At 38.5% G+C, this 21,711-nt stretch overlaps 1 protein-coding gene across 2 annotated transcripts in view; it reads left to right on the top strand.

Moving 5' to 3' along the window:
- Positions 1-21,711, top strand: part of MSRA (methionine sulfoxide reductase A) — a 395,608-nt gene that overhangs the window by 263,626 nt on the left and 110,271 nt on the right. For both annotated transcript variants that reach the window (XM_067556166.1, XM_067556165.1), the window contains one exon: positions 7,949-8,055. In XM_067556166.1, the coding sequence (XP_067412267.1) occupies positions 7,949-8,055 (107 nt within the window). The remainder of the gene's footprint in view (positions 1-7,948; positions 8,056-21,711) is intronic.

The raw sequence follows: 21,711 nt of genomic DNA on the forward strand, positions 1-21,711 counted from the left end.
ACAAAGAACAAAGGATGGAACAGTTTAACTATTAGTAGATTTCCACATAAAGCTTAGCAAAGGTACAAGCATTTTGGGAATACTGTTCATAGTTATACAGTTTCACCTAAATATACAGCATTTTGGTTTATATATGATATTGGTTAATAAAACTCTCCTTTGCTACAATATCTACAAAAGCATGATAACAGTTAGGTCACTAGTGTGCTGAGACCACTGCCTATGTGAATGATAATTGGGAATTTTTTAAGAACACTTTACTAGATGCTACAAAAGCCGTAATCCCACAACTGAGGAAGAAGGCTGTATTGGTTAAAAAAAATGGACCCGATATTAGACAGGAAGTGAAGGCAGCTAACAAAAAGAATCCTAACAATGGTATTGGTCCATTACTAGAGGTAAATGGTAGAATTATCAATAATAAAGCAGAAAAGGTAGAAGTGTTCCATAAATATTTGTTTTGTATTTGTGTTCATTCTTGCGGCCGTGATCAACCCTGTGTCTGCTACTCCTTACCTTGCTCCAGCCCACTCCCAGTCCCATTCCTTCCTTGCTCCTGTACCTTGCTCCTGCTCAGTCCCTGCTACCTCACCCTGCTTCTGGTTCCAGCTTCCTCACCCTGGCCCTGGTTCCTCACTCCAGCTGACCCTTGGCATGTCTACTGATTCTCTTGATGATGATACTCATGGTGTGGCTACTGTTTCCTGACTCCAGCCCTGACCCATGCTTTGGCTCCATTTCCCTGACTTCTACTCTGCCCATTAGGCATGACTGCCTGGTCTCTAGCACATCATGTGAAAACACGCTTTCCATTTCACACATATCTCAGGAGGATGTTAAAGAGCAGTTATTAAAGTTCTCAAATCAGTAGGTCTGGATAACATGCGTTCAAGAGTTTTAAAAGAGCTGGCTGAGGAGCTCACTGAACTGTTAAGGCTGGTTTTGAATAAGTCCTGGAACACTGGGGAATTTCAAGAAAACTGGAAGAAAGCTCATGTTGTGACAATATTTAAAAAGGATGAGTTGGATAATTATAGGTCAATCAGCCTGACATCAATCCTGGGCAAGATAATAGAGTGGCTAATATGAGACTTAATTAATAAAGAACTAAAGAAGGGTAATATAATTAATGTCAATCAACATGGCTTTATGGAAAATAGATTCTGTCAAACTAACGATATATTTTTTGATAAGATTACAAGTTTGGTTGATAAAGATAATAGTGTTGATGTAATATCTTTAGACTTCTGAAAGGTATTTCACTTGGTACCACATGACATTTTGATTAAAAACATTAATAGATATAAAATGAACATGGCACACATGAAATGGATTAAAAACTGGGTAACTGATAGGTTTGAAAACGTAACCGTAAACAGGAAATTATCATTGCACAGGTGAGTTTCTAGTGGGTTCCCGCAGGGATAAATTCTTGGCCCTATCCTATTTAACATTTTTATTAAGGACCTGGAAGAAAATGTAAAGTCATCACTGATAAAATTTGCAGATGACACAAAAATTGGGGATGTGGAAAATAATTAAAAGGACAGATCACAAACACAGAGCAATATGGATTATTTATTAAGCTGGGCCCAGCAAACAGTATGCATTTTAATATGACTTAATGTAAATGTATACATCTATGAACAAAGAATGTAGGGCATACTTACAGGATTGGGGACTCAATCCTGAGAAACTGCGATTCTGAAAAAGATTTGAGGATCATGGCGGATAATCAGCTGAATATGAGTTGCCAGTGCGAAACAGTGGCCAACACAGCTAATGTAATCCTTGCACGTATAAACAGGAGAATGGTGACTAGGAGCAGAGAGGTTATTTTACATCGGTATCTGGCATTAGTGTGACCACTGTGGGAATATTACGTCCAATTATGGTGCCCACACTTCAAGAAGGATGTTGATAAATTGGAGAAGTTTCAGAGAAGGCCCACGAGAATGATGAAAGGATTAGAAAACATGCCTTCTAGTGAAACTCAAAAAGCTCAATCTATTTATTTTAACAAAGAAAAGATTAAGGGGTGACTTGATTACAGTCTATAAGTGCCTACCTGGGGAACAAATATATGATAGTGGGCTTTTCAGTCTAGCAGAGAAAGGTATAACATGATCCAATGGCTGAAAGTTGAAGCTAGATAAATTCAGGCTGGAAATAAGGTGTACATTTTTAACAGTTAGAGTAGTTAATCGGAACAATTTACCAATGGTAGTGACGGATTCTCCATCACTGGCAATTTTAAAATCAAGATTGGATGTTTTTCTAAAAGATTTGCTCTAGGAATTATTTTGAGGGAAATTCTCTGGCCTGTGTTATGCAATAGGTCAGATTAGATATTCACAATGATCTTTTCTGGCCTTGGAATCTGTCCTGCTGACCAATATTGTCTCATTGTACTCCCTTGTACTCCCCCATATATTGTCTTATACTTAGATGGGAAGCTTTCTGGGGCAAGGACTAACTTTTTATTCTGTGTTTGTACAGTGTCTAGCATAGTGGGGTCCTGGACCATGACTGGGACTCCTAGGTGCTATAATACTACTAGTAGTAATAATTATGTAGTTCCAGTTTGATTGTGTCAAGTTTATAGAAGTATGGCAAAAAAACTTCAAAAACAAACTCCAGCGAGAAACTGCAGAGCTGGAACTCATATGCAAACTTGACACAATCAAACTGGGTCTGAATAGGGACTTGGAATGGTTATCTCATTACAAGAAGTAATTGTCACTGTTCACACATTCTCACCTTCTAATCAACAGTTGTGAATAGGCCTCATCTACTCTAACTGAATGGACTTTGCTAACACCTACCCTCCCCACTGTTGTTCCTTACCCTTGGATGTATATATATACCCCCTATCTGATTTCTGTTTCTTGCATCTGACACAGTGGGTTGCAGCCCATGAAAACTTATGCCTGCAGAAATTAAATTTGTTAGTCTTTAAAGTGCCACAGGAGTCTCATTGTTTTTGCTGTATACAGACTAACATGGCTACCCCTCTGGAACTTTTCACTTTTGTATATGCTTTAAACATTCCTGTATTGGATAATTTGAGTCATGGGCTGATACTGAAACTACTTGTGAAGAAGGGATATTTGCTTCTCCCTACCTTTGAATGCTTCCTTGAGTAGTGGCTTCCTGACATGTAAAGGCATTAGACCATATTCTGACTTCATTCACACCATAGTAAACCTAGAGTAACTGATTGACTTCAGTGAAGTTACTGTGGATTTCCTTTGGTGTAACTAAAATCAAATTCTGGCCTATTATAGAATTATAGAAATGTAGGGTTGGAAAGGACCTTGAGACATCATCAAGTCCAGCCCCCTGGGCTGAGGCAAGACGAAGTAAACCTAGACCATCCCTGATAGGTGTTTGTCCAAGCTATCCTCAGAAACCTTCAGTGATAGGGATTCTACAACCTCCCTTGGAAGCCTACTCTACAGCTTAAGTACACTGATAATTAGAAAGTTTTACCTTACCCAAATCTCTCTTGCTACAGATTAAGCCCATTACTTCTTATCCTATCTTTAGTCGACATGGAGAACAATTGATCACAGTCCTCTTTATAAGAGCCCTTAACATATTTGAAGACTTTCCACTCAATATTAAACATGCCTAGTTTTTTTAGCCTTTCCTCATGGGTCATGTTTTCTGAACCTTTTATCGTTGTTGTTGTTGTTGCCCTCCTGTGGACTCTCTCCAATTTGTCCACATCTTTCCTAAAGTGTGGTGCCCAAAATTGGACACAGCACTCCAGTTGAGGTCTCACCAGTGCCAAGTAAAGCAGGACAATTACCTCCCGTATCTTAAATATGATACTCCTGTTAATACAAGGTAGAATGATATTAGTCTTTTTTGCAACTGCATCACATTATTGAATCATATTCAATTTGTGATTGCCTTAACTAAAAACATATTGTAAATTTCACATGTATAAAGCATTGGTGTTGCTAGAATCAATGGTAAAGTGTTTAAAAAGCTAAAATAAGACCTGCTTTTGAATTACCAATACAAAGTCTCTTCCAATAGCTTTAGCATTTCTATTACATTAATTGTTCATATTTTTGAATTCCTAGCTGAAGTCTTACATGTATGTGGTGTATTATTATGTTAACAGAAAGGGAGTGAGAGTGGTAATGTCATAATGGACAAAGCAATTAAGAGTCTGTTCAGAAGAGAGAGCAGAGTTAACCACAGATGACATTGTGGGATACTTAAATAGCACATTTCGCATTTTTTGATTTAGTATATTTTTTTTAAACAAAGACAGGATTATTAAGATCAATCATCATACAGCAGTTGTTTAGTAAATTGAATTTCTTGCCTCGTTTGTTACTCAGTGGATTAGTAGATTTCAACAAGTAATAGTTGCCAAAGGGCTTTAAAAATCAGTGATGTCCCCTTGACAACAAAGGTTACACATATAAAATACATTAGAAATAATTATATCAGCAGCAGTGATGCTTGAGAGATATATGTATATATACAGAAGGAATCTGTATTATACCTTAGAATTATGTCATCTAGATGGTACAGTTGACTAGTGCATTAGCTTTTCACTTCTGGAGACCTGGGTGCAAATCTATTTAAATTACAAGTGAAAATGAATTAAATAGGTTTTGTCTAGAACTTCATACGTAATTGGTCACATTACAAAACTGCTAATATTACTGACAGTTACTGTTCAGGAGAGGGCCTTGTCTGGGCTAGCAGGTGTCGGTACAGGGCAAGCTGAGTTCATGGATTTCAAGGCTAGGAGGGACCATTATGATCACCTGCTCTGGCCTGCATAACACAAACCAAAAAGCCTTCATCCATTAATTTCTGCATCAATCTCATAACTTCTGTTTGAACTACAGTATATCTTTAGAAAGACACCCCGTCTCAATTTAAAGACTTCAGGTAATGGAAAATGCACAATATCCCTAGGTGGGTTGTTCCAGTGGTTAATTAGCCTCACTGTTAAAATCTATGGCTTATTTCTCATCTGAATTTGTCTAGCTTCAGCTTTCAACCATTTGATCTTGTTATGCCTTTTTCTGCTGGATTAAAGAGCTGCCTACTATCAGAAATCTCTTCCCCATGCAGGTACTTGTAGATTATGATCAAGACATTTCTTAACTTTCTCTTAAATCTCTCACTATAAAGCCTGTCTTTCAGTCCTTGAATTACTCTTGTAGCTCTTTTCTGAACACTTTCCAATTTTTGAACATCCTTTCTGAAATGTGAATATCTGAACTGGACACGGGCTAATCAGTAATGGTTTCAGTAAAGTTGTATAAGTAGTTAATAATACCACCCTAGCTGATATTTCCCTCTTTATACATCCAAGCAGCTCATATGCCTTCTTAGCTACAGTATCAAACTGGAAACTCATGTTCAATGACCCCTTAATTTCTTTTCAGAGTCACTGCTTTGTAGGACACAGTCCCCTATCTTGTAAGTTTGACCTACATTCTTTTCCCCCCTAGATATGTGACCTTGTATAAGGCTGTGTTAAAATGTAAGTTGTTAAAATAAACTCACTTTACCAAGCAATTCAGGTTGGTCTATATAACTGACCTGTCCCATAAGTATTTACCACTCCACAAATTATTGTGTTACTTGCAAATTTTACCAATGATTTTATTTTCTTCCAGATCATTGATAAAATTATTGAATAGCACTGGGCCAAGAACATATCCCTGCTGATGTCTCTAGAAACACTTCCATTGGATGACAATTCTCCATTTACAGTTATTTTTTGTGATCTATCACTTAACCAGTTTTGAATCCATTTTTACATGGGCTACATTGATTTTTGCATAGTGATGACTTCTTTATCTGAATGGCACATGGGAATTAGTTACATTGGCAAAGTGGCTACATGTAGAAACTTGCCTAGCATGTATCTGTGCTATGCCTGCGTTTAACCATTGCCACTTTCACCAATACCATATTTTAAAAACATCCTAACACATATAACTTTACCAATTAACTGAGCAAAATATGCATTACCTACTAGAATATACTATTAGGCAGTCAATGAAGACTATAATTATATCTATATTTCCCCACCACTTAAAAAACAAAAACTAAAAACACTACTTTTTCCAGTCTTATTTTTTATAATCAGTCAGCCATTGCATAGACTCACCATCCAGAGACATCCTTTAAAATGGCACTACATCTGTTAGTTCTTGAAATATTTTAGCGGGACTGTATCTGATATTTTAAATTATACTGCCTTTTCAAGTCTTCGTTCTGCTCCTTGGCAGGGATAAAGGAGTTAAATGGGTATTATATTTTAATATATGATGAATAGCTTTATTGTAGTTTATTAATAATTATAAGTAGTAATCAATTTTAGGTCAAATCCTTAAGTCTTTATTCAGTTTACTAAGTAAGGACTGAACAAAGGATATCAGGATTCAGCCCCTTATTTTTAAGGTTAGTTGATAGAAGCTAGCCTTGATCCTACAAACCATGAATGTGAGTCACTTTACTCACAGAGCTAGCCCAATGGAATGGGCTACTCATGTGAAAGAGTAAAGGGATTATTCCACTGAATAAAATTACTTGTGTATGATGGTGTTTAAAGGATTGAGTCTCCGAAGGCCAAATCCTTGAAGGCACTGATTGACTACCACTTGGATTTGGTCTTATAGTGGCATTAAGTGAACATTACTTTCTGTATGTTCTTCATCAAAATTAATGCATGTGTGTTGCAAAGGTACTCTTACAGTGGAGACCTCTTGAACAGCTTGATGTTTGTGCCTTGCCTAACTTGCTCTAATACAAAATCAAAACATGAGACTTTTTCCATCCTCAGTAACAGACCACCACAGTCCCACGTGTTCTTAAACACCACTGTGCTTTGTTAGATCCCTCCAGCAGGCCACAGCCTAGAGTGTTATTTACAGCCTATTTACACACAATAACCAGCTTCCCCCCTTGCAGAGGGTGGGGTACAATAACCAAGCTTGCTAGTCCTTTCTTCTTTCAGACTCTCGACTCTCCTTGCTAGCACATTCGTCCTGTCTGCTCATATAGTCTCAGTGGCTGGGGGGTGAGGGATGGTTGCTTCCACCAAACTAGCCTCTTAGCTGTATCTCTACTCAGTTAATTGGTACCCTCTGCCAACTGCCTGTCTTTCAGTCAGGGCCCAATTAATGCATACTGATGGGGATTTGAGTGACAAGGTGTTGAGTGCTTGGTTTTATTCCCAAAAGGAACTCAATATGAAACAACACAAAATCCAGCCAAACCTTCTCACCAGGTCTGCCTCCCCACAGGATTCCTGCTCAAGGGTTTGCTCAGCCTAGATACTTTCTCTGTCCAGGGTCACTCCCATCTCGCTTATATCCAGGTAAAGAAATGAACCAACTGAAGTTATGACTCAACAAATTACACTTAACCTTTTTTTACAGGATCATCACCCAGTAACAGGGTAGGGTTGCTAGCCTCTTCCAGTGCATTGCAAACTTTTTCCTCAGCAAGATTTAATCCTTCATTTAAGGCAAATTTTAAGCACTTGTCAAAACCACAAAGATTTGAGTGTTTGCAAGATGCAAAATAAGTATTTTAGAAGTATCTTGATTACAGTAAAATGAGCTAAGCCCATAATGTATCTCCAGCTCCATGATTTTTTTAAGGCTTTACATCTGTATTTGACTGCGTATGTGATTTACCAAAACATAATATGCTTACATTTAATTTACAACTCATTTAAATGGAGATATCAAAATGGAATCACTTCTTGTCTATTTAAACAGGAAATGAATGGACTTGCTAAAAATACCAACTGTATATGCCCTTAAAAGACTGTTGAGAAATAGGGAATCAGCTAGTCCAGATGCATGGAATCTGTTAAGATTAGGTCTATTACACTGCAATTGTATTAGATAAGAAGCATGATCCTAGGAGCTCAGTGTCCTTCCTCTCTCCCCAGGAATGCGGCAAGGTAATGACTTTGGTACACAGTATCGCTCAGCTATCTTCACGTTCTCTCAGGAACAGATGGACGCTGCTCTGAGATCTAAAGAGGATTATCAAAAGGTAATATTGGATAGCCCATGCATGCTCAAAGTGGAAGGGAAGTTGGGAATGATCACAGAAGGTCTGCTGATGTTCTGTATGTTTGCTGTGGACTGCTAGAATAGCTGTGCCTTTCACTATTCACCTTACGTTGTATTTATTTGAATTGTTATAAAAGATTTTGTGAATCATCTCAGTGGCTTTGTGCTGAATTATTGAGCTACTTGTTCTGGTGGAAAATATCAGTGTTTTAGTCTTAAAATACAGACTATGTGGATGTGCCAAAACAAAACTTAGAGTGACCTAGACAAATTGGAGGATTGGACCAAAAGAAATCTGATGAGGTTCAACAAGGACAAGTGCAGAGTCCTCCACTTAGGATGGAAGAATCCCATGCACAGCTACAGACTGAGGACCGATGGGCTAGGCAGCAGTTCTGCAGAAAAGGACCTGGTAACAGTGGATAAGAAGCTGGACATGAGTCAGCAGTGTGCCCTGGTTGCCAAGAAGGCTAATAGCATATTGGGTTGCATTAATAGGAGAATTACCAGTGATTATTCCCCTCTATTCGGCACTGGTGTGGCCGCATTTGGAGTATTGTGTCCAGTTTTGGGCCCCCCACTACAAAAAGGATGTCGAGAAGTTGGAGAGAGTCCAGCGGAGGGCAACAAAAATGATTAGGGGGCTGGAGCACAAGACTTATGAGGAGAGGCTGAGGGAACTAGGCTTGTTTAGTTTGCAGAAGAGAAGAATGAGGGGGGATTTGATAGCAGCCTTTAATTAGCTGAGAGGGGGTTTCAGGGAGGATGGAGCTAGGCTGTTCTCAGTGGCAGCAGAGGACAGAACAAGGAGCAATGGTCTCAAGTTGCAGTGGGGGAGGTCTAGGTTGGATATTAGGAAAAAGTTTTTCACTAGGAGGGTGGTGAAGCACTGGGATGGGTTATCTAGGGAAGTGGTGGAATCTCCATTTTTAGAGGTTTTTAAGCTGCGGCTTGACAAAGCCCTGGCTGGGATGATTTAGCTGAGGTTAGTCCTGCTTTGAGCAGGGGGTTGGACTAGATGACCTTCTGAGGTCCCTTCCAACTCTATGATTCTATGGTTCTATGATTCTATGACCTTAGGGCTGTCCAAATTTCAACTTTGCAGCTGGCCTGTATTCCTATAATGGTTCAAAGCAAACCTCAGATCCAAGCACTCATGAAATTTGGGAAAGTTTGGATCCAGATTAGTACTCTGCCACTCAGGGCCATCTCTGATTGTGTGTTTCAGTCTTTAAAATGTAACTGTACTTTACTCAGCAGTCCATTCCATACCTGCTTAAAACAGGAGTGACTTGAAGGAGACTTGCAGTCTAATGTGTGACTTAGGGTGACCCTCTGGATTGATACTAAACAATACCAGATTTATTTAATATGAGAGGCAGCGAGTAAGAGAAAACTGCAGACTCTTTCAACTTCAGCTGCTCCGGTGAACATTCCCATACAAATTAATTACAATTAGGTTCTGTTTTTGTCTATGATAAGAGATCCTCTAGGACTCAGCTTGACAAATGGCAGCAGAATTATTGTATCTCAGAAGAGACTACTTTGCAGAATAGTAAGATGATTAAAGGGATGCTCCTGAAGAATGTAAGCTAACTCTCCAGCTTTGTTTAAATGTGAGAATGTATATGTGGATGTTGAGATTCCTCTAGTTTTAATACTTTCACCATTCTTGTGAACAGGAAGGTTACTGAAATGTCCATTGTCTGTCTATTCTATTTTTAATTTGCAAACTTTCATCATGTACAGTCATGTTCAAAACTAATGCCCTGGTTTTTTTATTGTTGCTTTATCAGAACAGAAAGTTTCTTAATAGTGTTACAGCTCTAGATATGAAGGGGCCAACCATTTTTTGTTCTTTGAAGATCCAGAAATTTTATCTAAAAACATTGTCGACTGTGTGTTTCATTTTATGCCGTTGACCTAACTGGTGTCCCACTGTGAAAGTTAAGTTCACAATCCAACTGTTGCAATTGATGGGACAAGTCATCACTGTAGAATGATGTCAATGTTTTAGTTTTCTCTCCAGTTTTCCTCAATACAATATTTCCCCACTAAGACAGCATTTAGAACATCATTCAACATCTCTGTCTAGAGTATTCAGCTTCTTATAATGTAAGAACACAGGAATTGCTACCAGATCAGCCTAGAGGTCTTCACACTACAGTATCTGGTCTTTGATAGTGACCAGTACCAGAGGCTGCAGAGGAGGGTGTAAAAATTCCTATGATGGACAATTATGGAGTAACCGGCTATTATACAATTATGGAGTACCTATGACATAATGCCATGTTGCAGAATAGCTAGCAAGCGATGCTAAGAGAATGGCACCTTCCACATCTCCCCTCCAGGAAGAAAGATCATGTCACCTATACTGGGCACTCACTAGAGAATGATTATGTTGAAGAACAAGAATGTTGGCGAACTAGCACTTAGGTATTCTGATGATATGTGCTTTAGAGGTGTTGGTAGATAAGATAGAATGATGGAGGTCCTTCAAGAACATTTAATATTAATACTGCAGGGAGCTGAAGTGTTAAGGAATAAAACACAAGCCAGAAGTTTATGCCAGTCCAAATGGGAGGCTGTAGCTATTGAGCTCTATTGAGTGGGCCTGATTTTTATAACTCTGCATTCACTATTTTTATGCACAAAATTATGCATACAATCGACTACTTTGCATATGCAAATACAATGATTTGCATGCAAATCGCTGCTTTGAACATGCAAATAATCAATTTGCAAATGGCTGCTAGCAACATATTAACTGTGTATGCAAATTGTGTGCAATTGTTTACATATTTTTATAGGAGAAGTTGCACCGCATAGGTATATATCTGAAGCCCCCTATGTTTATCTGTCTATGTACAAAGTGGCTGCTGAGGTTTCATTCTTCATGTGTACCTTACAGAACTTCATGCTACTTATTGTTACTTTGGTCCCATTCCCTTTCTAACTTTGATTTCTTTTCTCTTCTGCTAACAGCAGTTGAGCCACATCACAATGTGAGTCTTATGGCTTTCCATTTGCCCTCCCAAAGGTTGTGAGTGTCTTCTGCATTTTGTCACCAAACTGATACTAACTTGAAAGCAAAATCACAATACAAAACAATAAAACAATGCAAAACAATATAACATAGTGCTATGTGAACTGCCATCTTGATAGTAGAATTTCCTAATGGCAAAATTTATAAAAATCTAGCTAGTTTGAAGCCTATTCCACTTTAGATGGAAAGTACATATAATGAATGTATTTACATAATTGGGCAGAAATATGTAACTGATATCATGCATAGTTTGGTTCTGCACTCTGAAGGGGACTTAAAAAAGTGACTGTTCAGTTAATTACTCTACTACATGACAAACCTGTACTGTAGTTACTAGAGCAACTGCCATATCATGTACAGTAGCACTGTAGTTATGATATATGTCTTGTGTTGAGAGAGCAGTGACCCATGCCAATATTTTGTAGGAACCTTTTCTCCCTTTGATTTGAATTTCACTATTTTTAAGGCAAATATATACAGCAATCGGTATAAATTCATGTTCTACTAACAATAGATATGCAACAGTGCTTGAGCTCGCTTTTGCATATGTCAGATGCATCTCCATAAACTTTATCAAGTCAGATAAAGGGCATTTATGTGTAGCATACTACTGGGTTTTCCAAGATATGCATTGATGTGCATCGCATTCTGGACTATGCTAAATGTATAGTACCAGCAATATATATGTGAGTGGTACTGATGGTTTGCTGACACTGTAACTGAATTAAAACCAAGTTGTCTTGCCTGTTATCTCACTATGTAACTGAACATGTATTAAGGCCAGTTAGCTGTCTTTTTTTTCAGCTGAGAACCTTGAAAAAATCAACAGTGAGTGGTTTCAGGAAGCTAAAGAATCAGAAATGAAGGGCTGGATGGGACCTTGGGAGGTCATCTAATCCAGCCCCCTGAGCTGAGGTAGGATCAAGTATACATTATGTTATCTTGTTACACCGAAGGAAATGTTTTTGTTTTATTGGGGATAGAAATCCTCCTGCTTCAGGACATGAGGCAACCATTAACTCATGGGAGTTAGGAAGAAACTTCCTTTAAGGATGGGATATCCCACAACATCTCACTGTGAGGTTTCTTACACTTCTCTAAAGCAGCTGATGGAGGCCAGTTAGAGACAGGCTTCTGTTCAAGATGGATTGTTACAGCTCTGAATGACAGTTCCTATGCCTATGAGAAAGTAAAGTTATGCATCACTTTGCTATCTTAATGCTGAAAAACACTGGCTTTAAAGTGGGAGAAGCCTATATTTTTTCCCCATAAGCCTCCTGCATCCCTGTCAGAGTCCTGAAGAATCCAAGATTTCAAACTGCACGCGCTTCCTATTATGTGACACAGCATTATTATCCTTCCAGGTACAGAAGACCAAGTGGCTATAGAAGTGTGCTCTTTTGTGTCCTTCAAAGTCACTGCTTAATCATATGCTCAAGAGTGACCAGAAGTATGAAGATCTCCTCCCACAACTTGAGCATACTCAGGATGTAGCATGCCTACCTCTTACTAGTCCAAGGGCAAAAATGAAGTTGTGCATTGAACCTGACCGGCCCCCATACATTCATCTATTTTAATCTGAAACGTGTTGCTGATTAATGCAGCTGTTTAACCACTGAGAAATGGTATATAGCAACCAAGAATGAATATGTATCGGGGCCAAGTATCTTTTGACTGTTTATGAAATTGAGTGCATACAATGGGAGTCAGTGAATGGTCATATGTATTATAATCCAGTTTCACTGTTAGGGAATTGTAACAAAAGTGTAGGTGTAATTATAAAAACAGAAGACAGGGGCCAGAGCTTGGTGAATGTGCTGTGAGTTAGCTCTTTAATCAATTTTCTCTGAAGCTGAGGTGTTTTGGTTTTTTTTTAAAAACACAATTGAACCTGAGGTTATTTAATTTTCAAGACAGTTGCTAGTTTGGGTCCGGTTGTCAAATGAATTATCTAGGCAATAATCCAGATGCAAAATTTGGGTAGGGAGGGAAAGTTTTTTTCCCCCCAAAATTGCAATCGTACTAGATTCAATCAAGCTGCACACACCAGGTTTGCAGGTTCCCAGGAATCCACTAACGTTAATTGCAAAAGAACAGTGTAAGACATGCTTGGGTTACTTTAAGGAAGTGTATGTAATATGCTTCCTAAAATGATGTAGGTGTCTGTGACATATGGCACAAAATATATTCTTTGCTATAAAAACAAATTCCTTACAGGACAAAATCCAAATGCAAAGCAATTTAAGGGCTTCTCCTGCATTTGTTGACTGTGGTGGGGATTCTAAATGCATAAGAAATGTCTGAGCTGTCTCTAATAATTAAGGCTAAGTTGTAGACTTTGGAGTCTCAAACCTCTGTCTTTGACATAGAGATGTTGGCTGTTGTGGGAGGAAAATAAGCTGCTGACCCGTTGTTATATGTATGAAGACATTTTAAGTTGATTTGCTGACTTTGGACATGAAGAGGCTCCATACAGAGAAATACTGCTACGTGATTGGGCTGGTGGCAGACGTCTTGGAGAGACAATGACTGCAATTTTTTTCTCAGTATTACCAATCAGGAGAGACCACTGTGGGCTCTAAGATAAAAAAAGAATAAAAGCCTTAGAATTTTGAGGAATGTATTTAAAAAAAAAAAAAAATCCAGCACTGAAGCCAAGCCACATAGAGTAGTAATAAGTTGTTTTTATCAATTAGACAAGAAATTCTAGATGAAGCACAGAAGCTGTCTGATTGTTTCCTGACAAACTGGTTGAACTGCAACAGCAATAATAAGTCCTTTATTTCCCCCTGTGGTCTTTTAGGGCCTGATCTAAGTTAGCAAATAAGTTGATTTGAGAAGATAAAACCAAACAATAATTGTTGTGCACTCATAGGTAAAGAACAACTAAGGAGAGAGGACTCTGATTATTGTTTACTTTGAGGGTTTGCAAACCTTGTTTAGTGTGACAAAAATGATATAACTAGGAGTAATGGAATTTAATTAAACAAATGCAAATTTAGACAATATCAGGAAAAAATCTTCCAAATGGCCAGAGCTATTAGTCTGTAGAACAGTCTTTCAAGAGGAGTGGTGGAAACTTCATTGCTGGAGAGGCTTAAAACAATAGTAGACAGGCAAAGCATTAGAGAAAATATACTGAAGAGAACCATCCTACTCTAGCTGGAGGATGGACTCAATGACATTGTAAATGTGGTAGTGTTGTGGGATTTTTTTGTTTTGTCTGTTTTTCCAAGCATAATAGCTATGAGTCCATGAAGGTCTGAAAGAAGACTAGGATGAAATTTGTTTTTAAGGTATTGTCAAACCAGCCATTCAGGTAATGACTGAAACTTTCACTGACTGGGTCAAATTATCATTTTGTTTGGTATTTAATCAAATGCTTAACGTTTTTGAGTATTTTGACAGATGACTGGAGCTGAAGACCAGGCATTTAATGAAATGTCTAAACTTTCTCATTGAATTAAGCAGCTAAAGGAATACACTGGACCAAATTCATCCCTGGTATAATTCCATAACAGCTAATAGAATTACACCAGGGATGAATTTGATGTTTTATTACATACTGTCATATTCCGCATAGGAGGGCATCCATCAACCTGTAACATCAGATGCCCTGTTGTTTGATATCACTACCTGTGTATTGGAGCAATTGAAGCTTGAGTGACATTAGTTGTTGTCTTCCTGCTTCTTTTGGAAGAATTTACACCTGTTGATTTTATACTTCTTATACTCAGAGCAGTTATGTGATAAATCATTGACAGCTAGAGGGAGATTATTGATAAGTATCATTTCGCACAGAAACAGTCTTTTAAAGATTTAAATAATGTATTGTGACTGGGAGAAGGTTGTTCACATGGGTTTTGGCTAAGAGAAGGTGGCTGTTTAAAGGTCTCTTAGGATGTAGAAGATTGTTTTTCATAAGGTGTTTGAATTTTAGTAGTTGATAACTCCCCTTCAAAACATGTCTGGCTCAGAACTGCAAGTGTCAGAGGTGAAAATGTTTGTCCCATCTTTCCATCAATACTGAAGTGAACCGTGGTGGTGACCATAGTTTTGTGAAAATGAACGAACTTGACCCCCCCAAATGCTGTCTTTTTGTTTTGCCGTTTATCTGTGGTATAAACATCCCCTTTATAGCTGTGTTTGTGCATTCCATGGATATGGGAGTCTGCTGATGACAAGCTTACAATGAACAATCATTAATTCTTCTCACATTACCCAGCAGAAAACTTGGCATCATTGTAAGACACTTTCAGCAGTAGGATAACCAGCAACTTGTATGGCACTCCGGCTGCACTTCTATATGACAGCAGTAGAGTCGGATAAAACCTTTAATTGGATGAACCTGGCATATCATTATCCATTTGTCTGAGTCTCCAGAAATTGACTTCATAGCAACAAGATAAACATGTCCATGAGCTGGGTAATTCTGACTGAGTAACACAACACTTGTACTTAGTTGCCTTTATGTTGAAATTCTATACACAAGAATTTGACAAATTCCAGACTTCCTTGTGAGATGTATATATTTATTTACTAATTCTTTTGGCATTTTGTTATGTCTGATATGGCCCGCAGCCACATGCGCTTCATTAAGGACATCACATGTATCTTTAGTGCTCACAGAAATGCACAACAGTCATCATTCATCTGATTTACATTTCTTAATAAGCTTCCCTACGTCATTACACTGTAGGGTCTTACATCTAGGGAAAAAGATATTTTCATATTACTATCAAGATGATTTTATTTTGAAATTAGGCTTAAACAGTGGGGTCAGTTGTACCTTAAAGGCACTGATGGCAATATGGAGGCGTACTGTCCTAGGAAGAGCATTGGAAGGCATTTAATGCCTCTCAGAGCTCCTTGGAACACAGGGCGAGCTGCTACATCCTTGACTGGGTGCAGCATGCATTGCATACTGATTGTTTCACTGACTGCAGAGTGCAGATGTCCCTTGCCCTCAAGCAGGCTGCATATGAGGAAATTGCTGTTTGGCCCTTCCTCCAGGCATACACATTTTGCATCTACATAAAGGCCAGGCCCTTCACTTAGCCCTCTGGCGTCTGTGAGTATCCAGTCACTTTTATATCCCATTGTTGATCATGCATTTGGACTAGTGATTATGAAGAATATTAAACCATACCTTCTATTTTGCAATCATTTGCTTAGGATGGAGGTCACTGAGGTTGGCAAAGATGCCTTTTAATTTTATTGCATTGTGAACATGTCCCCAGCCACTGCTTCAAGCTAAAACTTAAACCACTGTTAGAAATTAATGTAAATATAAAATAAACATACCCTAAGCGTTTGCAGTATTTCTTATAGAACTTTAGTCCTCCGTTGCTGTTTACACATTTCAACTCGTGAAAAGATTCCAACTCTATTATAGAAAAGTCATGCTTTCATACGTCTTAGGCAGATGATTAAGTTAGTCTTCAATTTAGAGTGCTATGATTGACCCAGAGAGTGAGTTTATGAGCATTAAGACATGCTGTAACATCAACAGACAGAAGCTAGATGCCCCTCAGATGTGATCTGTCAACAAACGAGTACAACCATATTTTGTGTAGTGTTAGGCCAGTCATGTGGACCATCCTGATTGGCTTCTAGTTCATGATTTTAGATTTCCTTCCCTTGATTATGCATGTGTCATATCAGAGTTTACAATTTGCATAAGCATATTAAATGCTATAAAAATAAATGCGATCATTACATTGATTGTTTACAGAGTGTCATAAGTGAGCCTGGTACTTTACAGATAGACACATATAGCAGATTCATGCAGGGCCCTCCTGCTGCTCAGGTCCTCTGCTCCCCCAATCCACGCACAGACTTTGGCTTCGTGCTCTCACCAGTGCGCTTTATTTACAGGTTGTTACCCGCCACAGTCTATTGACACACAGTCCAGCCTCAGGGGCCTCACAGTTTCCGCCACTGACCCAGAGGAGCTTACCCTCCTTCTGTGGCTTTCTCCTTTATTCAGGCTGTTTGCCCCCCTCCCCTTGCATTGCCTTCCTGTGAACCTTTATAGCACCTTGCCAACCAGCCCAGCAGCTGTTCCTCATCGGCCCACTCCGTGCAGGCTTACTCAGCCGGCTCCAATTCTCTCTCAATTAGGGCTCCAATGGCAGAGGGCTGGCTCAGCCTGTCTTCACCCGGTCCCCTGTCACAACACAGTTCCTGCTCCCAACAAGCGTTGTTTAGGGTCAGCATTATGTAACAGGTAGTGATGAGAGAAAATAGAGGAGGTTGAGATAAAGGAAGGTAAGGGTTAAAACAACGTATGGTCTTATAATTAGCTTCTTCTATGTTCAGTTTGGGTTAAAGCTTGAAGTCCTTGAGTCTTTACCCAAAACCTGACTCAATCAAACTCCCATAACTTCCGTAAAGTAAAAAGTAGGATAGGATCTCAGCATTTGGCTGCCTTATTTTTCCTTTGAAAAAAGTTTAATTTTGTTATTGTGTAGGTACCGTGTCTTTTTAAATCCCAGCCTGCGTTGTGAGGTGTCACATGAGGACATGTGGCAGTATTCTTCCCTAGAGGCATTCTCTAGTGGATCTGCTGCCATTTTCTACACTTGCTTTTTTGGCTGGTTCAGAAGCCTCAAATGCAGGTGAAACCTAAGTTTTGGGATTTTTTAAATTATTTAAACGTATTTGAATATACTTGATGGTAAAGCTTCAGAACAACTCCTACTCTCGCCACACCAGTTTGCTCTTATTCCTAATGTTCCATTGTTGTTCAAACAGATGTCTATTGTCCAAATCTCAGTTTTTGTATGTGTGACAAAAATGGGCACAAACCAGAATGAATATAATCTAAAAAAAAAAAAAAAATCAAGTAACTGCTCATGGAATTTTTTCATTATTTACCCAGCTCTGAAATATAAAACCAAAATTTTCAAACATGAGTGCCTAAAGGGAGGCTCCTAGATCCATAGTGAGATACCCAAGTGGCCTGATTTTCATAAGTGCTGGGCAACCACAAATGTCTCTTGAGTCAATGGGAACTACACAGGCAGCATCTATGGGGCCCACTGACTCAAAAGACATTTGTGATTGGATCTAGGAGCTTCCATTTAGGCATTCAGGTTTGAAAATGTTGGTCATCATATGTAATATTGCACATGCCAGTGTATTGCCAAATCCCAACGAGAGCCGAGCGCATAAATCTCCCACTGACATCAACAGTAACTTCATGTGATCTGCACCTCTCAGGAGTTGGCTCACAGAGCCAGATTCTAGTCATTTGAACTGCTGCAGATCCAGAACAACTCCATTAATATCAGTGGAATTACTCCAGCTTTACAGTAATGTGACAGATAAAAATCTAGCCCATAATGTTTTTTTCATTTTAAGTACTGGTTCCCAGAACAATTGTAAGTGTACCTTGCATCTCCTGCTGCTGAAATACACCACTCAGTCAATTACAGTGCTCTGCTTTTGGTAAAACAAATCAATATTTCCTGGAAAGAAAAAACAGAGCATGTTTTTGCAAGGGGCATTGTCACTCCCATTTGCTCCTAGGATATTTTAATGCCAAGAGCTCTTTCTTCCAGACTAATTTCCACACATTGCATGTGGTCTGATTCCATATTCATTGCATGCCCAAAACTTCTAGTAAGTTCGGTGGGAGTTTCAGGCACACTGGAAATTCAGGATTGGACCCATATGGTTTGATCCTGATAGGTGGTAAATGCTTTCTGGGATGTGGTCCGCTTTGCCAACTCATAATTGTGCTCAGCACTTTGCAAGATTGAGCCCATAGTCAAAGTCTCCAATCTTTGCTCTAATATTTTTGTATCTATATTAGTACTATTAACAGTGGGTGTGATAGTGTAGACCACCATAGGCATTTTCTCTGTTTTATGTCCATGGGATCATTATTGTATGTAGAATCTTTTCTATGCACTGGAATATGTGGAGAAATAGAGAGAGAAACCAAAAATGAGATGGTTGGAGGAAAAAAAAGAATACCCAGAAGAGCAGCTGTGAAATTTGCCTTTGTCTTCCTATCTCCCTCTAATTTTGTTCTCTTGCTTTCTATCTCATTTCCCCCCAATACTTTCTCTTTGCTCCAATGGTTCCAATCTCTGAAACAGATAAATTGACAATCTAAAAAAATCTGTTTATTCTAAATTAAGTAGGTTTATTTTAAAAAATCTATATTTAAAGTTAAATTTGAATTTGACAACCTATGTTAAAGCCTAAAATTGTTATGATCTATTACAATAATTGAAATTTAATAACAAAAATAATATTAAGCAATACATATTTGCTGCCAAGTTTTAAAGCAAGTCAAATCACTGAACTGTTGGAAGTCACAGGATAAGTACTTGGAACCAGTTTGTTGAAATGCTAAGCCAGCTTTGGTAGCAGTAACCTCTTCAAGTGCAGAGAGAATATTTTCTTCATTTCAGTTTGTTCCACTAGTTCAGTTCAATGACTAGTTTATTTAAAGTAAAGAAGCCAATTGGGAATTGAAAAAGCAGATGAGCTTGTTTTCCTCTTCAAATCAATGAACAAAAATGAGTTGTGAGAGGATGACATCGACAAATTCTAAAATCATGAAGGACGTCGTGACCAGAAACTGTTTCATTAACTACAGAAAATACTTCCTTTGTTTAATAATTCAGTTAATTTTAAATGAGAAATGTGTTTTTATAGATATCAAGCACATTTTAAGGTAGTTTTATTTAACTAATAAACAATTTGAAAATGTTTCTGAATTTGAATTTGAATTTCCATCCAAATAGAGGTTGGCATAAATCAAAAGTAAAAAAAACTAATAATCGGATAAAGAAAATGATGAATTATACATTTCTTATTTAACATTTATTCAGTCATATGTATTGTATATTAAGCTGTATAATTGTTTAAATAAATGTTTATAGATGCAGTGTTTCCTCCTGGCTAGCAAAAAGAAACACCAAATTGAGTGTAAATGCTGTAATTAATTGTAAATCACCTTGTTTGAATGGTTTCCAACCAATGAGAATCCACCCTTCTTTAGGAAAATAACTAAAAGTACAAATGGAAAACCTGCTTAAAACCAATGATTTAAATCAAGGTTTCCTGCTCGCTGATTTTAATCATGATTAAAATTAGTTATTTAAATCAATAGACCCTGCTCCCTGTTTCCTCCCATAGTTGCACACTCTCTCTCTCTCCCCAGCAATTTCTCTGCCCATTGCTCCCTTCCCTACCCACGTTATTCTTTCTCTATCTCCATTTGCTATTCTCGGTCATTTTTCCTTGCCCCCTGATTCCCCTCGTACTCCGGTCTTTCTGTGATGTTCACAGCACACAGAGAGCGAAATTAGATAAAAACATAAATTCTCTTGCTGGAGGGCTGTGACATAACACTACTTTATTTCTTAGAATTCAGAACAATTATGCCCCAAGAACCGGAGGCTACCTAAGGCAGAGAGGTACAGCTCACCCCACCTTGCTTTTAACTGGCTCCTTTTAGACTGACTCTGATCCCATGCTTTGCTACAGAGTCCCCCTAACCTGAAAGTAGGACCAGAACCCTCTCCTGCTCTTCCTGCTCTTGGAGTGATAGCTTGCACTGCAGTTCTAACACTGCTCTCTACACACCATATTTTTCCACTGTAGTGCCACATTGGCTGTCTGCTCCAGGCTTTCTTTTTTTCTTCTCTGGTCACATTTTCTTTCTCCTCTCTGTCCTCACTGCTCTCTCAGGCTCTCCTTTGTGTCTAACTTATTTATATACTTAACGGTTTATGTGCCCATAGATGCACGTAACATGGATCGCATACACATAAGGCTTTTTGTCAAACTGGCCAGAATAGTTAGCCAAAAATCTCTCCTTGTTGTACTGCCTCAGCTATCCATAAATAACACACTAATGGCCCACAGTCAAGCCACTGCATGAGCAGATAGATGTGGTATGTAGGCCTACTGGGTAGGTCTCTGCTGGATCACTGGAGGGAATGAATTCCACAGATGAAGATCCTTCTCCAAGAATGTGCTGCCTCTTGTCCCCTAGAGTGTACATTTTGGCATTACCAGTCCCAACCTTTCAATACGACACTAGTTTCGTGCTGCTTTCTGAAGTCAATATCTTTCCAGGCTGGCACCACTCTGTGCCTTGCTCTGATAACATTTAGTCAACTCAGCTGTACCACTTACTCCTTGAATTTTAAAGGAACTGCTTCTTATGTTTTGTTTTAGGAGAAACTTCACCTTCCCCCAAACTTTGAGTGAGTTCTCATTTACTCGCTTGCATTTTCCTGTCATCCAAAAATCTCACCTTTCCCCCTTCTAATTCCTTTTAAACAAAATAAATAAGTAATATTAAATAATGTAATCATAAAAAACACCCCATCCCACTAATACAAAAATCCCTAGGAACTAACATGTCAACTGTACCAACCCAGCAAGCTTATTCTGTGCATCCTTCATTCCTTTCCTGTTACCTCCCCTAATATCTTCTCTTGTGACAAATATTTAAAAATTGGAAGTTAAATCCCACAGAGGAAATTAGAAAGGAGCATAAACTCTGGCAAGTCAAGTGTAAAAGTATAAATAGAAAGGCCAAAAAAGAATTTGACGAGCAAC

Source organism: Emydura macquarii, unplaced genomic scaffold (genome assembly GCF_026122565.2).
Source record: "Emydura macquarii macquarii isolate MOO-44397 ecotype Brisbane River unplaced genomic scaffold, CSIRO-AGI_Emac_v2 contig_1676, whole genome shotgun sequence".
Classification (NCBI taxonomy): Eukaryota; Metazoa; Chordata; order Testudines; family Chelidae; genus Emydura; species Emydura macquarii.